This window comes from Oppia nitens, unplaced genomic scaffold, assembly GCF_028296485.1.
Source record: "Oppia nitens isolate AA-2021 unplaced genomic scaffold, nextdenovo-longstitch-racon4-pilon3 scaffold6_pilon_pilon_pilon, whole genome shotgun sequence".
NCBI lineage: Eukaryota > Metazoa > Arthropoda > Arachnida > Sarcoptiformes > Oppiidae > Oppia > Oppia nitens.
Genome location: NW_026533250.1, coordinates 2,881,214 through 2,899,741, shown reverse-complemented (window position 1 = coordinate 2,899,741; position 18,528 = coordinate 2,881,214). Strand labels below are relative to the sequence as shown.

General features: G+C 21.8%; 2 protein-coding genes across 2 annotated transcripts; both read right to left on the bottom strand.

Moving 5' to 3' along the window:
- Nucleotides 1-761: 761 nt before the first annotated feature.
- Nucleotides 762-1,792, bottom strand: LOC128962419 (protein PFC0760c-like). Its single transcript, XM_054308793.1, has 2 exons — nucleotides 1,407-1,792; nucleotides 762-1,327 (listed from the first exon to the last, which is right to left on the bottom strand). The coding sequence occupies exons 1-2, from the start codon at nucleotides 1,672-1,674 to the stop codon at nucleotides 903-905; spliced, it is 693 nt and encodes a 230-aa protein (XP_054164768.1). The 5' UTR covers nucleotides 1,675-1,792; the 3' UTR covers nucleotides 762-902.
- Nucleotides 1,793-14,556: 12,764 nt separating this feature from the next.
- On the bottom strand, nucleotides 14,557-17,136 carry LOC128962983 (CCAAT/enhancer-binding protein-like). Its single transcript, XM_054309436.1, has one exon. The coding sequence runs from the start codon at nucleotides 16,168-16,170 to the stop codon at nucleotides 15,124-15,126; it is 1,047 nt and encodes a 348-aa protein (XP_054165411.1). The 5' UTR covers nucleotides 16,171-17,136; the 3' UTR covers nucleotides 14,557-15,123.
- Nucleotides 17,137-18,528: the final 1,392 nt, after the last annotated feature.

Sequence of the window (18,528 nt, the reverse complement as noted above, 5' to 3'; positions counted from 1 at the left end):
TTAATATCATAGTATTACTAAATAAGTGCTTTATAAATAATACTATTTTTATGTATTGTATACAATAAAAATATATTATAATATTGGTTATTATTAAAATACTGGTTAAATAATTTTTATGATTAATTTATATAATTTTCACAAAATCTAAATATATTTGTAATTAAATTACAAGTTCCTATAAATAAATAGAATTATCTAATTAATACATTTGTAATGTTATAAATGTTTACAGTATATCATTAATAAACTTAGTTAACTAATAATAATAATCTTTTTATTTGTTAAAACATTTAGCATTCAAACATATTGTAGTACTTTATAAAGTATATAAAATTTAATATTAAGGTTTAATAAAATTGATTAAAAATCATTATAAATCTATTACTAATATTGAAAATGTATTAATATTGTACGTACTCTATAATGTCTCTGTGTATTTACTATATTAAAGTAAATAGATAATTGTACTAATTATTAATAACTGGTTTAACAATTTAACTAAAAACTATTAATTTATGCAATCGTGTAATTATCTACCAATTTATAAATTTTGAAGTCATCTTTCAATTTCTTAACTACTGGTAATGAAATTATATTTTCAATTTTCATAATTATCATAATAATGATAAATTTAAGTAATTGTAATTAGGGTAATGAAAAATTTAATTATTATTTGTATTGTTATAGCAATTGTTGTAATTTTGCAATATACTGATATATATATATATATAATTAAATATTTTATTAGACATTGTTTAGTTTAAATAAAGATTACGGCAATACTATACATATTCATAACTATTAAAAACAACTGATATTGATTTTTATGGATAAAATATTTAATACAAATAATATTAACAATTCAATGAACTTTTTAATAAATAATTAATAAAATCGTTTCAATAATCTTCATCATTGTCTTCATTGTCTCCATCTTCATCTCGATTATCACTTTCACAATAATGTCTATTTCTTTGTCGATATGCTTCAAATGGATCAACGTTTTCGTCATCTAATTCATAATCAGATGAATTACTAGTAATATGTAAACCAAAACCCAGATCTGAATCATTATCTTTGTCATCACAGTCTCTGTATTCATAGTAATCGATCGCATCCTCAGGTACTTCATACTCATCCGGATAGTCATTATAGGCATAGTCTTCATCGTTTGAATCATTGTCTGAATCCCTATAGTCTTTCCAAAGCTCTTCGGTTTCAAGATTGTCATCATTTTCATAGACATATATATCATACAAATATTGATCACTTTGATTATCACTACTGTCGACGATATCTAATGGCTGTCCATTGCATGTGATGACTATAAAAACAATTAAAGATATAAAGAAAATTAGTTAAAATTTTTTTAGACAACAATTTCCTAAATAAAGAAAACAGACTTTCATTGGATTGTGTGATCTTTGTTGAGAAAATCTCGTCGTAATCAAAGATCTTTAGGTTTGTTTCCGTCTGTGAAACAGTTTGTGTCAGTGTTTTAGTGGACGACAACAAACTGTAAATATCTTTATCTTCAACCGATTGAGTGGTTCCGACAAATCTGCACCGTTTGGCCGCAACTGTCCTCTCCTCGTCTGCCCTTCGCTTCACACGTATTAATGTCGTCTTCGGTGATACCAATGGAACAGCTTTTATGATCGTCGATGACATGACTGATGTCGATATTGATTACAATATGAGACCAATTAATCGTTTGATTTGATCATCAAATAAGAGACAATCTTTTGAAACGTTTTTCAATATTTAATAACAAATTTTAAGTTATTTTTCACATAAATAACGAAACATTTGTTGCAATCATTTCACTTGTTTTTATTAATACAAAATTTAATATAAATTATTGTAAAATTAGCGCCAAATATGACTTCAAGTAATTTGTATTAACATTATTAACATTATTAATATTTAATATTTTTTTTAATTAAACTTTTATAATATGTTTTGCTAATAAACTTATAATAAATGTCTTATAAGTTATTATTTATTATTATATTTAAACTGAATCAACATATTATAGAGTAGTACTGTATTACAGTCAGGGTTTTAAAAATGGCAGGCATAAACAATAGATGCCAATTTTGCCAAATGCCTTCCCTGCCTCTGCCATGCCCTGGGCATCTATTTTCATGTGGTGACACCTATTATTTTAATTTTATATTATTAATTAATTTATAAAACATTGTTTTTATAATATATTTGCATGTATTTTTGTTTTGTATACCTTTAATTAAAAGGTAATATAATTGGAAATAAGTAAATTAATTGTAAATTTAATTAACACGTTAAAACACTAAATTACATTATTTTTATAAATACAGTTGCTTTTTAGCAATTTAAATTGGCAGGCAAATAAAATAGATGCCCAAAATGCCAGGCATTTATGGCATCTATTTGGGCATTGCCAGGGCAGGCATTTATTTTCTTAAAACCCTGATTACAGTAGACATTGTAATAATTATTGTATAAGTTTATTGATTGATAGTATTGTAATTGTATTATTATAATTTGTAATTTAAATATATTAATACAATGCTTTTAACTAGCAATAAACATATTAAGACAATTAATTTTTTATTTTTAAAATACAAATTAGTATATTTAGTTAAAAATGTTTTCAATTATAAACTTTTAAGAAGTATAAAAATATGTTTAGTTTATTTTTTTAATCACATATTATATACTATAATAAAATTTTATATTTGATATATATATATATATATATTGATTTTTATAATAATTTATAATAGTTTATAATAAATATAGGATTTGTTTTGCTTTTTTTGTATGAAAGTGAATGTGTTTGAGATTAACCCCAATTTGAATGATAAAGATCTTGAAATTTAATGAGACATTCATTTTACTAAACAAATGCATTTTGAATGACTCATTATATCATTGTTTGAATATTATATAACAATAATAAATAACATTACAATTAGCATTAAAAACATTTTTAAATTGTATAAAATGTCAATTCATTGTATTAATAATGTCTTTTATGTTATGCAAATTTTTTTTATAGATGATAGCTATGCCTCCGGTAATCCATATGTATATATATATATATATATATATATATATGATATATTTTTATTTAATTTAGAAACACATTTGTTTAAACTTTTACAAATTTATTCAAAAATCATTTAACTTGATTATAATTATGTAATTTATAGAAATTATATCCAAAATCATCAAATACAAACTTTATTATTGATTAATTATATATTAATATTCACTATTTTAAATAACATATATGAGAACTTAAAAGTATTTTAGACAATATTTTAGTATAATCTTAAATAAAGTTGTAAATATTAATTATAATTGTTATTAAAATACAAAATATATATATATTATATGTATTTGTAATTGTGTTGCAAATGATAAGGAAAATGCAGCAAAATTTGAGGCAAAATAAAGTTGTTTTAATGGTTTGTCGTTTGATTTCAAGGATTTCAACTAAATATTTATAATATGGTCTCAAAAAAATGATTAAATCTGAGTTAAATTCATTAAAATTTTAAAATAAAAGATTTTAATTAAATAATTAATTAATTAATATATTAATTAAAAATTAATACCACATGTGATGATCACAAATTGTTGTTGTTAATATATGGTATAACTAGATTTTAATAAATTTTACTTTTATTTGCTTTATGTGTAAATTTATAATATATATAATATTAATAAAATAAAACTTAATTACTTAAATATAGACTGAATTAATATGTAATTATTTTTTTTAATTTGCAAATTTATAAGATTTGACACATTTAAAAATCTAATATAATAAATACAATAACAATAAATTTAATAACAATAACATATTAAATTATTTTTATTTATATTGTTCAATAATTATATACTAATAATACTATTAAATTATTTTATTATATATTTTATTTAAATAAAATATTTATTACTTTAAAAATAAAATTAAATATAATAATAATAATTACATTAACTAATTTATTTAATTGACTGTACAAATATGTATACAAATATAAATAATAAGATTGTTTATTATTATTGTAGTAAAACAATACTATTTATAACTTTAATATATTTATAGTTTTTTATATTTATTAACTATCATTTTTTTAAAACAACACAATAAATAATATGTGAATTTATTTATAATAAACTAATTTATAGCCTAATTTATGAAATATTACTATTGAAAATAAAAACAATCTAAAATAAATATTGTTTTATTTCTGTGTATGAAAAATATTAAAATAATTTTTTTTTAATTTTAAATTATTTAATAAAAATTAATTTGCAATTTATTAGATAAGTAATATACAGAATTTAAAACTAATAATAATTGATGTTTATATAAATTATTTTATTGTTGAATTTATCATAATATAATAATTGATTAATAATTACATGTGTGATAGACATCAGTGACATAGTTTAACATTTTTATAAACCAAAATATTTGTTATTATTTTAGATGTTTTTGTAGATACAGTATAATAATATTAAAACAAAATAATTAATTAATGCACATGTTAAAATTTTATATAATTTTATATAAACAGGTATATAACTTAAATTATATATCTGTTTTTTATTTTTAAACTATGTTTTAAATCATAAAAATTAAAATAACTAAATAATAAGGTATATAGCTTAGTGTGCATTTTGAATTTTATAATATATTTAAGTAAAGTTTCCAGTAAATTTTCATCTATTTTACTTCATGGTAAAAACAATTAAATAACATTAAAAATACAAATACATTATGATTTTTAAAAGTTTATTTGTTATAAACATGTTTTGTGTTAATCTTTCTGTTATTGGTTTGCGTCACTACTGACGGTATTATTAAAAGCCTTCAAATTTAAGTTATTATACATTAATATAAAAAGGGTTTTCCCATCAAATTCCTAAAAAATCACATATAAATTATATAATATAATTGATATTTAAGACCAAAAACTATGTAAAAAATTGACATTAAATGAAATTGTTAAAAATATAGTTTTTGATATTATTGTAAGTTAACTCAATTATATGCAACTAAATTTAACATCAATATAAGATTAATAAAAAAATTGTTAATAATACTACAGTAATACTCTAAAAGTGATATTTAAAAATACAATACAACGGTAACATTACTACCTGTGCTACACACAGGTATATTCCGGTGAAAACATAGTTTATCGAAAATTACTTGTTTTTTATGCCATAATATCAATATATTGATTCATTTAAAAAGAAAATATAATGATTTGAATTATTTTTATTATTAAAATTATATAATAAAATAAATAAAAAAATATCAACATAATTAAATTTTATAAATAATATTTACGACAGATTTTTTAAAAATATAATAAAGTGCTTAATAAGAAAAAATAATTTAAATAATTTTCACTTTCATAACATAATATAATTTTTATAAAATATTAAAAGATTTCATTACAAATTAAAAATTGGTATTTTCTGATTTATAGTAAAACATTATAAGTAAATATTTCTTATTTTTTAATAAATATAAAATTTGCTTACTTGATATTATTATTATTTATTATATAATAATTTGTTGTAAAATAAATTCAAATTACAATGCGAAAATATTTTATTAAATATTTAGATAACCATTATTATACTAGATATCTGTTTCGCAATAATAATAGTTTCGCATTTATTTCATCAATATCAGCTATTAAATGTCATTGAAATTATTTTTATTATTGATTACAATTTATTAAATATATAAAAACATTATAAATGGTAATTCGTGTTATATTTATAAAGTATATTTTTAGCGATATTTTAATATATATGATATATTTTTATATTCCATTAATTTACTATATCTGTCTATTTAATTAATTAATTAAAGCTATTTAATTTAAACTATACAAATTCATTACGCCTTATTGACTAAACCTAATGTCCAAACTAACCGATTATATCTTTTTGATAGCTTATAGACTATAAGGTATGGTTCGGTAGCTCATTAATAAGGGTAATACTTTAAAAATTAAGTTAAAACTGTTTATTTTATTTACATATTATAGTATTTAAAATATTTAATAAAAATATTTGTTATAACTATATTTTCACATCATTCTATTATATTATCAGTACACAAATATTTAAATATTTTTAAATAAAATTTATTATTATTATTCCTAAATAAATAGACATAAATTATTTAGTATTTGATTGAATGAGATCTTAATTTTATATTACATTTTATATAATTTATTGGATCTTTCTCTCATGATATTCCTACGTATTTTACTATTACTATCATTTACTTTATGTTATCTTACATTAAAAGATTTTACTACTTTAAAATATTGATTAAATTAAAATATATAAATATATTTATAATAATAAAATATTTATAAATTTTTAAAATCGAGTGTTAAATATAAAATATAAGTCAAATATACAAAACTTACAAACACTCGAGTGTTTTGGGTATCAATTTAAGATAATTATCACAACTAATAACTATTGATCACAATTATTGTATAAACAGTAAAAGTGATTTCATTAAGTTTTTCATTACGTTTTATTATTTAATAGAGAAAGAGAAAAATAATCAAAAATATTGTTAACCAACTGTTAATAAAGTTGTAAAAAGTTTTGATATAATCTCTGATTTAGACTTTGTCGCAAAAATATTGCATATTGTCATTAATAATTGCCATCAATTTTAAAGTTTAATATTAATGTAATAACATAAAAATAATTAATAAAAAAACAAAACAATGTAAAAATTAATTATTTTTAATAGAATTTATTTTTTTAATCTAATAATTAAATTTTTAATAAAAATTATGTAAAATTAAATATATTATAAAATCTATAGTTCGTTGATTTCAATGTTATATATTTGTATTGCTAAACATAAATTATTTTTTATTGTTTTTATGATATATATTTATGTACTAAATATAATTTTATAAACAATATTAAACTATACTAAATATTTTTTTTTGTCAAATTTGTAATTAAAAAATATTTTAAGTAATCAATTATATATATTTTATGTCAATTAAACTAATTATATAAATACTATAAATATTGGTAATAAATTATTTAAAAAATTTGTAAAAACAACAAAAAATGACTTATTTTTTAAATATGACTTGACTTTAACATTGAAATAAAAATTAGATTAAAACATTTGTTTACTTATTGTTTGTAAATTGACATATAAAATAAAATATGATTATAAATAAATTAATGTTTTATCGAGTAAGCTATCAGTTCTGTGATAAGGAAAAAATTAAATATATTTTAAAAAGTTTCTCTCATTTTACAAAAGATGCAAACATTTGTACAAAAAATTGTAAATAATTTTTTTTCAATTAAGTTATTAAAGATAGTGGTGTACAACATATTAATTATAAAAAAAACATTTGTATGTGAATGAGAATCTGCGGTTTTAATAATAAATATTTAAATACTTAAAAATAAAAATTGAACTAAAAATCTTGAATAAATATTTAGTGAAAATACTTAATTATCAGATAATTGAATAAATAATAAAAAATGATTTTTTCAAAAAGAGAAAGAGTGGAGTGTGTGTGTGTGTGTGTGTGTGTTTAAGAGAGAGAGAGAGAGAGAGTTAACAAAAAAAATTGCTAAAACCTTGAAATACTAATTTTAATGTATACATAAAAGATTGAAATCATTATAAAAAATCTTAGACCCCTTAAGTCTAACCTATTTGATAAAGAGGTTAGTCTTAGTGCTGTTTCCCACTTTAATTATTGTAAAATATTTTGATAGTAATAGCCATAACCATATAAAAGTCATTTATAGGTCACAAATGATTTTCAATAAGTTTTCTCTTTTTTACTTCAATCAACTAAATGAATCTCAACATTAATTTTATTATAATAAATTTAAACAAAAATTTTATCTTAATTTCTTTAAATATGTGTATTTTAATAAAAAAACATTTTAATGTTTTAAGTGTATATATACTATATATTATTTTTAAATAAGTCATGTGTTTTAATAAAAAAAAAATTGTTTTTAAATTTATAATTATTTCAAGCAATCAAATCATAAAATAAAAACATATTCACATAGTATTGATGTAAAATATCAAATAATATTATATTTGATATTAATATTTAGTATTGTAAAATTATATACTTATAATTCAACTAAACATAATTATACTGTAAGTACATGTAGTGTATATAATGAGATAACATATCAAATAGTAGTATAAACACGGCTTGAATTAAGTTTGAGATTTACTGTGTCTATGACTACCAATTCTAATGGTATTGAATATACAATAATAAAGTATTAATATAATAATTGAACAACAAATCTATACATTTTGTTTATCATTTGATTTATAAATTATATGATATATAATATCATTTATACTATATTTTCCAAACAAATATATATATAATTTATATATTGTGGTAAAATATATTGCACTCCGTTTTGTTCATTATGTGAATATTTTTTATTTTCTTAGAAATTATAAAAAATATTTATTAAATGTTAAACATTTAAAATTAGTAAGCGTTAGATAATTTTTTTAATGTAAAATTGTAGTACACTTAATATTAACAATACAAACGTTTTATTTAAAATAGCAGTGAGAGAGAAGAGAGAGAGAGAGAGAGAGAGAGAGAGAGAGAGAGAGTAATAGAGAAAGTAATAGAGAAAGTAATAGAGAAAGTAAGAGAGATGATAAATAGATAGATAAATAGTGATAAAAATGCATTAAATTAAGTACAAACTAATGTAGATGTAGTTTAAAAGAGATTTTTGTTTAGTTGTATATATTTACAGAACATTTAATGTTGGATAGTATGCAAAAAAGGGTGACTTATATTATATAAAGATGTTGTTAAGCCCTAAATAAGAGCACAAAACACGAGTTGTTTTCACTAAAAACTGAATGAGAATTATGATAGTAGTGTAGTGTTTGTTGTATTGGTGTTCAGTCAATGCCAACACTTTCACTAGTAATCAAATGGTTGTCCTCTTTATGCGCCATTGCTCTCGTGGCCCATAAACCTCTTCTACAACAACTCCAGAAAGGGATCACTCTTTTCATTGCTTTTTCATTTTAAACAAAAATTTCAGATTATATGAGAAACCAGTAATGAAATTAAAATAACATGTTTTGCCAATATTATTGCTTTTTAAAGAGTAAAAACTTGTGAGTGAGTGAGTGAGTGAGTGAGTGAGTGAGTGAGTGAGTGAGTGAGTGAGTGAGTGAGTGAGTGAGTGAGTGAGTGAGTGAGTGAGTGAGTGAGTGAGTGAGTGAGTGAGTGAGTGAGTGAGTGAGTGAGTGAGTGAGTGAGTGAGTGAGTGAGTGAGTGAGTGAGTGAGTGAGTGAGTGAGTGAGTGAGTGAGTGTGAGACTTCACAAGAGACTAAAAATGAACAAAGATTGTGATTCAATATACAGAGTGTGTATATTCTAATGTAAAATATACTTAATATTTATAACTAAATATTCAATATATGCTCAATATTTATATATAAAGATAAAAATTATACACTAAATTAAATATAACAACAAAAATTGTTGATTTACCACTTTCTAAAAATTATTATTATTTACTATATACTGTATTATTATTAAATACAATTTATAAACTATAATATAATTGCAAAACTGATAATTTAAAGATAAAATATTTGAATAACTATTAAAAATACTCTAATTTTATTCTTATTTTCCCCTCTTTTTTGTACACCGTTTTCAAGACTCGCTTATATAATAAATAGTATATTCTTGTCGTGTAATTAATACTTTGACCCCATTTTGAACAAAACCTCAAAAAAATTGTTTCAGAAAATACTTTCCCTATCATTGACAATGGCTTTTACACACAATATATAAAATACTTTATGTTTATTTTATTTCTTTGCCATTTAATTACTATATAAAAATAACAATAAATATAAATATAATAATAATTTCAATAATGAACTATTGTATTGTATTTATTGAAAAAATAGACCGTAAATAGTATTTTTAACTTTTGCTTTCACTCAATTCAATTGAATATTAATTTATAAACATTTTATTATTGCTTAAATTAAATTAAAATTTTCTATTTTGAAAATATTTTATTTTTTTTCGTAAAGAGTGAGAGATTGTCCTCTAATTTTATGTAATTATTATTAACTTATAAAATGTATACATTGTATTAAATATAATATTATAATTAATTATATAATCATTAAGTTTGTCTATTGTATTATTATTTACAATTAAAATTTATGAATGATTTAATTATTTAATTAAACAATTAATGTTAAAATAATATAATATAAATTTCATTGTAGTATTTTACAATAGAATAAAAATTTTATTTTAATAAACATAAATTATTATAATAAAATATATTATATTTACAATATTATTATAAAAAAAATTTAAAATAAATTTTTAGACATTGATTAAAATAACATTTATCTTAATTAATAAAGATTAACATGTTTTCAAAATACTTTTATCAACAAGATAACATTTTTAAAAAATTATTTTTAAATTTTTAAAGATATAGATAATTTTATACAATATTATTAAACAATTATTTTTTTGCTTGAATTTAGTATTTACTTACAATTACTTACAGCATTTTATAAAATATTAATTAACAATTAAATATTATTTATATAGTTATCCATTTTAATGGTGAATGTTAGCAATTATTTTTAATGTAATATTAATGTTAGACTTTGATCTCAAATTACTGTCCATATGTATATAATATTTATTTTATTTACAAACAAAAAATAATTTAAATGAAAAATTGATTTCATTGAAAATTAGACGGCATTTCAAATTGTACGCTTATTTACCTCTAATTATGTTTATTATACACCAAATTTAATAAATTATAGTTTTGTACAAAAATAGAAGTATTCAGTATATATTTAATACAATTTCAGTAAAAATAAAATTTTTGTTTATTAGTATAAATTATAATAGAGAATAATAGAGACCTTGATTATCACAATTTAATGATTACCATTCAAAATTGCAATTCATTTGATTTTTTAGCAAAACATGATATATTTAATACATTTCTTTCAATTATATGTATTTAAATATAATTGTTAAGAAAATATAATTAATTATATTTTGGCAATAAGATGCCTCAATTATATGTAATTTATAGATCTTTTAATATATCATTAACAAATAGTGTATGAAATATTTGTAATTAATTAAAATTCAATCATATCTCTGTTACTAAGATATAAAATAATATTTAAAAGCATTATATTAACATTTATCATTATTATACAAACACTTTTGATTACAATACATTATTTTTTCAATAATAATTATTTTATAAAAATAAAATAATGTAAAATTGTCGGTAAAATGTATACTGTATTATAAATAAAAGGAAATTTAAGAAAATAAAGTGAATCCAGTTTTAAGATAATAAAAATTACGATTTTTCAGGAAAGAGTTGACTTATTTGAGTTAATAATCAAAAATGAAAATTATGACTATTTTATGATTTTATACAATTTTGTCCCATAGTTTGAAAGTAGAAAATAATAATCATTAAGACTTAACTGAAATTAATTTATATTTTTGTTATCTATAATATTAAAAATATAGTAATTAATAATAACAAAAGTACTATAAATACTGATAACAAAATAAAATCATAAAAACTGATATTTTTTGAATGTCATGGGTTTTACTGTGAATGCTTGATATTTAAAACATACTCAGCCTTTAAATGATAGTGTAATTAATAAATACTATTTTTTATTGCTATAAACATTGATTTCCATTTAAAGACTAAAAATTATGTTTTTATAAGAACAAAGTCAAGTTATAACACAAATAAAGTTTGAATTATAATAATAGTTATAATTTTTTTTTAAAATAAAATAATAGACAAAAAAAAATTGTTTTTTTAATGTTAGAATTTTTTGAATATGAATTTAATTTTATATAAATATTAATGTACTATATATTTGAAATGTATTGTGCATTAAAAACTATAGTATATATGTAATTACAGTATTATTGTTATTAGTATTATTATTTGAAATTTAGTATGATATATAGCGTATATTAGAGACTACATTAAATAAAATACATTTTATAAATATATTAAATACATATATTATACTATGTATATGATATACAGCCATAGTTGTAGTATACGATATATAGACTTAATATACGATAAGTGGGTTACAGTTGTACAGCAATTATCTAAATAATGAAAAAATATATAAAATATTTATGTATGCCTTTGAATAAGAAAATCAGTAATTTTTAATAAAATGTTTTTAATGTTTCCCTTTCTTTCTCTATGAACTTGATTTTCATAAAACATAGCTGAAAGGCGCTCTTTATCTATAAAAAGGCTATTTTTTAATAAATTATGCCAAATATTTGTATATATTTTATTGGTTTATTTCAAAGTTGATTATTTATTTTAATAAACAAATTGTTTAATAAATATCGAGTTAAATATCATTCAATTAACTGACATTATAGCAGATACTAATCAATCACATGGAAAATGGATTACTATTTCAATAACTGTTTGTAACAGAGTTGGAAAAATACAAGGTTTTGAATTTTGACTTTTTATAATACAGTATTATATAATGTATTATACAAATTAAAAAAATAATATATATTATGTTAAAAAAAATTAATTAAAAATATTTAGTAAAAATATAATTACTAGAAAATGCATTATTATTATTATAATTCTTGTTTCTACTATATTAATAATGAAATAATTCAAAATTAAATTAAAAAAAAATAATAATAATTTTATAATTTATTATTAAACATGGTTTACTTTTCTTATATCAATTTTTTAGCAGTAGGTGGCGCTTAATTTTATTTGTAAGCCAAATGGTCATGTATTATACATTGTATTATACAGTATAATACGCTTTGTATTATACAAACAATTTGTCTCTGCCAACACTGGTTTGTAATAAACAAACCATTTATATTCAATTTACTGTATGATATTTGATCACAAATTCAAAGAAATCAAAATATATGTATAAAAATAGCGTTTCATTTGTTGTAAAACATGTTTTATAAGACCATAACTGACTCTCAAAAAACATTTGGGAAACTAATTCTGTTATTCTGTTTATAGCAATGTTTTAGTTGTAAACACCAATCATATTATATATCTAACTAAATAAATGTATACTACAGTTGTGAATACTGTATAATAAACACTTATAATTAGTGTATATAATAGTGTATATATATATACTGTATATATATTATATTAACTTTTATTGCTATCCACCTGTTATGTAACAATTAGCCGCAGTTTTGTTGATTGTTGACTCCTTTTTGAAAAATAATACGTTTATGTGATATGAATGAGATTGAAATTTATACAATTTTCGTTAATTATCATTATTTCGACTAAATTATTTAAAAATAAAAATAAATAACTTATATATATATTATAAATATAATGATAATGAGTTTTATTTTCTTATTTAAAATATCCATAACATATACAGTATAACAGCATTTAAAACAATTATCATTTAATTATAAAGTGTGCGACCAATAATCGCATATTTTATTCAAAAAGTTTATAATAAATTATTTTGGTTTGTAATGAATAGTGAAGAGACCCATTAAAGTAAACATAATAATATAATATTTAAAACAAAACATCGTTATAATTATACAATATATCATTTATATAAACATTTTTTCATTAGTTATAAAACTGATTTGTTAACAAAAATTACTGTTAAAATCATACAATATTTATTTTAATCGATTGTAAACTTTTAATCATTAAAGTTATAATTAGAGTCGTTATATATTAAACAAAATATATATTATATTATAGAAGAGCACCGAATAGATGATCACATTTTGTAATGTTTTTTATATAAATATATTATTCATTGACTACAACAGCAAATATATTGTCTTTGTTTTTCAGTTTAAATTATATAATATATATATATATTTTAGATGATATGTAAAACTTTTAATATAATAGTAATAATTATAGTTATAATCAAATCCAACAGCCATTAATCACATATCAGTTAATATCATTAGTTTTCAGCACAAAAATGCCATTCAATAATAAAATCACTTAAAATAATAACAATTACAACTGAATACAGTATATTAAAAATATTGATAATTACATCTATGAATGTGACAATAATTTATAATATATATAAATATATATATAATCTTATCTTATGAGGCATTTAATTATAATTTACATCAAATATAATATATTAAGCGATAATATGTTAAATAAAAACTCAATTTAAAACAAAAAATAATTTGAAATGAGAGGACAACTTGTTTTATCATATAATTGATTGAATGTGCCGTAAATGGCTTACAATTAACAGTATAATTATATTTATACTTAAATTATTGATAGTATATTAGATATCATTTTGCTAACAAAATACAGTCTTAAAAATCACAAAATATTTCATTATTAACAATCACACCTTCCTTTAAAACTATATCATAAAGAGTATAGCTATAAGAATAAGTCGCTTAATATTAAATAATAATAATTTTAATTATATCAACAATTCATTAAATAAACAGATAATTACAGTATAAGTTATATAATAATTAAAATTAATAACTCGATTGTGAGCACAAGTAATGAGGAGAAAGCCTCAAATATTTTGTATCATAAAATATTTAGGCACTGGTATTAAAACAGTATATAATGTTACGTTTATATCTAACTTTTCTTATGTATTTAGCTTTTTAAAAAAGGCTTATCTGTTACCACTCGTTAAACAACTTTTTATACACACTTTCACTTTTGTTTTCTCTGATCAAAATTACAATTAGTATTGAAAATAGCTTATATTTTATCAATTTATATATTATATAAATATAATTTCTCTCTTATATATATAAATATGTTATATATTGATAGTCTAGAATGAGGTGTGTCATAATGTGGCTCTAATTTAGTCAATATATGACATATAAATATATTTTTTCGATGAATTAATGAAATTAAATGATTAATTAAAAACTAAAAACAAAAACTTGAAAACAAAATAATTATAATAAAATACAACTCAAAAATCAAAACAACGATTACATGGATGAACCATAAGGAGTGGTGGAGTGACCATCCATTTGGAGGCCTTTAGCTATCTCGCTGTCGACACTTTCAGCGGGAACTCCAACGTTGGTTAGTAACGACTTAAGAACATTGAGTTCTTTGGAAAGCATATCTACTTTCTTTCGGAGTGAATCGTTCTCTCGGGCCAACTCTGAGACCTTCTTTTCCGTCTCTCTGGACCTAACCTTTGCCTTTTCGCGACTCTTACGAACAGCAATGTTGTTCCTCTCGCGTCTCTTCTTATATTCATCGGATGCTTTGTCGACATTTTTCTTTTTGCTTTTATGGGAAGGCATATCATTGCCGGTGAAGTGAACCAAAGACATAGGACTCTCATCGTTGCCGTTCATAGTATGGTCTCGATTGTCGTAATGGGCCGAATAGCTGCCTCCCGAATAACCTGAATTCTGACTGCAACTGCTGGAAAAGTCTACTTCTGGATCAACAGGTTCTTGTTTGACCACTGCTGATGTCTCTAATGGGTAGCCGTCGGGTCCAACAGCTGATTGTTGTTGCATTGAATATGGGTCTGAATGATGTGTGTGTGAAGTGTGAGCCGATTGTTGGCCGTAAGTGTTTGTACTGTTATGATCAGCCAGTTCTGGTCGCGTGTGTTGTTGTCTGTGTTGTGGGTTTTGATCGCTAGAAATGTTACGACTTTGTGACTGTTTATCGTTAAGAAGCGCTGAAAATATGGAAACCGAATCTTCCAGAGATGTATTGGTATTGGAATTGATTTCGTTAGCAATAAACTGTTGGATCGACATGTGATCAAAGGTCAGCTCAGGTGCAGTCAGGTCTGCCCTCAGCTCAAGTGATAGTTCACCCGATTGGCGACCGCTTTGAGGGAAGTGTTGAGGCGATGAACACTTGTTGTGTGGCTTTATTGGTGACGACTGTTCATAAAATTGCGAATCCATGGCCATCGATGCCGGACTGCATATCAATGGCCACTCATTGTCCAGCTCTACACCAGAGGAATATCGTTGACCTTTGAACTGAGCCGTCTTGACGCTCATAGATATCGGTCCACACCTTCAACAGGTTTGGACACTCACCCTATCGACAACTAGAGATCAGTTTGAATACCAAATGATGACAATCAGCTCCAGTTGTCTACTGTTGTCTTCACTATCGGCTTATGATTGCTGTCTTTGAATGCAATGCAATGCAATACAACTCAGTATTGACTGCTTTAGTCAAACGCACTGTACTTTCAATGTATAGCACGAGTCGTGTGCGACAACACTATCACTCGTCAAATGTGACAATCGTTACAACAAAACAATCAAAACATTAAAGAGATATCAAAATAATAATTCAATGAATGTATGAATCAATTAATTAAAGCAATCATTCGATTCGATAAAACAAACATCAATTCAATAGTCAAAAGCATTACTCGTTTCAACACTTGTTTTCAAACAAAATATTTTTATTATTATTATTATTATTCAGTAATAGAGATGTTATTAAATCGAATCGAATTCTAGTTATGAGATATCAAAGCAAACTCACTGTCAGTATTGAAATCGAGGTCACAGTAGAACTGCCTCAACACTCATACGCATGCGCTCACAATAACTATGTATTCATACATAACCTCATTTCACACACACATTGCCGTCAAATGTGACCATCATTTCGGGTGACCAACTGATCGGTCATCGTATCGGACATCGTATGGACAGTCAGTGTCGACCAATATTCATATACCGATACCAATGTGTCAAATGTAGACCCATTGGTCACACTATGGATGGCATACTTGTGTTACATCTAAACAAAGTAGTGCTCAACACGTCATCTCAAATACTGTTGGATAAGCAATGAGTGACGTAATGATTGTGTGATTGTGTCGAACACAACACAACACAACACAACACAGTATATGAACCACTAATTTAACGATACATTCAATACATTGTTCTCTAATAACACTGACATTGAATTGCATTGAAATTTGCCGTAAAGTCCATCACTTTCTAGACATTCATATATTAATAGAAATATAGATTTGCATTGAATATACAGTTAATGTCATATAGTATTTGAATTGATTATCAAAACAAATTGTATGATAATTATACTAAACTAACATTAATCACATTAACATTACTAAATAAATATCAATTTAACTATAAATTATTCAATCAATTAATTAGCATTTTATTTGTAAATCAAATTAATTAGAAAAAAGTCAATGTTTTGTATATTCAGGCGATTCTCTCATTTCATACTATTATACGATAGGGTTGTTATAGTAATGTAAAGGTATTACTAATAAATTATATTATTATATGATATGTAGTAAACAAAACAATTAATACAGTGTTGACTAACATTTAGTCAATAATTAGAAAACATTATTATTATTATTATTATAAAATCTATTGTAATATCTATTTTTAATAATTTTATTTTTGGTTAATTATTTTGATATAAACTGTCGGTCATTAATAATAAGTGCAATCAATTGATGATAATATCGATATATACTTATATACTGAGACACCAGTAACTGCCGGTACTGTATATGCAGTACTTGTATACTGTATTACTGGTATATATTGATTATACCGTATACTGTATGTACAATACTATACCTTATATCGTATATAATAGAGTATATAACTTATATAACATATATATAGGAAAAAGCAGTCAATACAAGTGATATCTGGATTGAGACCGACTGTTACGCCGCTGTCTCTAACATTAGTTATGCTATTATTAGTTAAACTCTATGTTTATGTTAAGCTATACTACCATAGGATCGACAATATTGTTATTACAAGAATATACTCTCCATTTCTATTCAATTCAATTCAATAGTCAATAATAATATAAAACAATCGATTGTTTACTTATTATATCAATAAACAGGAATCAGAATATTCTTATAAATTATTCTTTGAATATGTGTTTGATTTTTAGGTTTTACTTTCAAATAATATCTGTTTTAACACCAAATATTGAATTTTGAATTAGATTTTTATGTTTTCAAACAAATAGTTTTGAAAACTGTTTTTAAGATATTTATAGACAAAAACGTTTCACAAAAATATGTTGTTTTTGTTTTCATTGAAATATATAATTTAATTTAAATGCATATTTTGTTTATCATATATAACATAATAATGTTTAACAAAAAAAAAATAAGATAAAATTAGCTAAAATTAATGATTTATTTTTTGTTAATTTTGTTTTGAAAAATAAGCGTAAATTGTTTTTTAGTGAGAAAACAGTCAAATATAATGGTTTGACAGTAAAGTCAGTTAAAAAAAATGGTGTTTAAGTGATATAATAATAATAATTATAATATTATATGTATAGTGAAGACGTCAAGTGCTAACCGGTTCACAACATAAGCACCG

Excerpts from the sequence above, each read along its gene's own strand:
- LOC128962419 (XM_054308793.1), bottom strand. The coding sequence starts at position 1,674 with ATGTCATCGACGATCATAAAAGCTGTTCCATTGGTATCACCGAAGACG. Across the intron at positions 1,328-1,406 it reads GATCACACAATCCAATGAAA|TCATCACATGCAATGGACAG; the intron begins GTCTGTTTTCTT and ends TTGTTTTTATAG.
- LOC128962983 (XM_054309436.1), bottom strand. The coding sequence starts at position 16,170 with ATGAGCGTCAAGACGGCTCAGTTCAAAGGTCAACGATATTCCTCTGGT.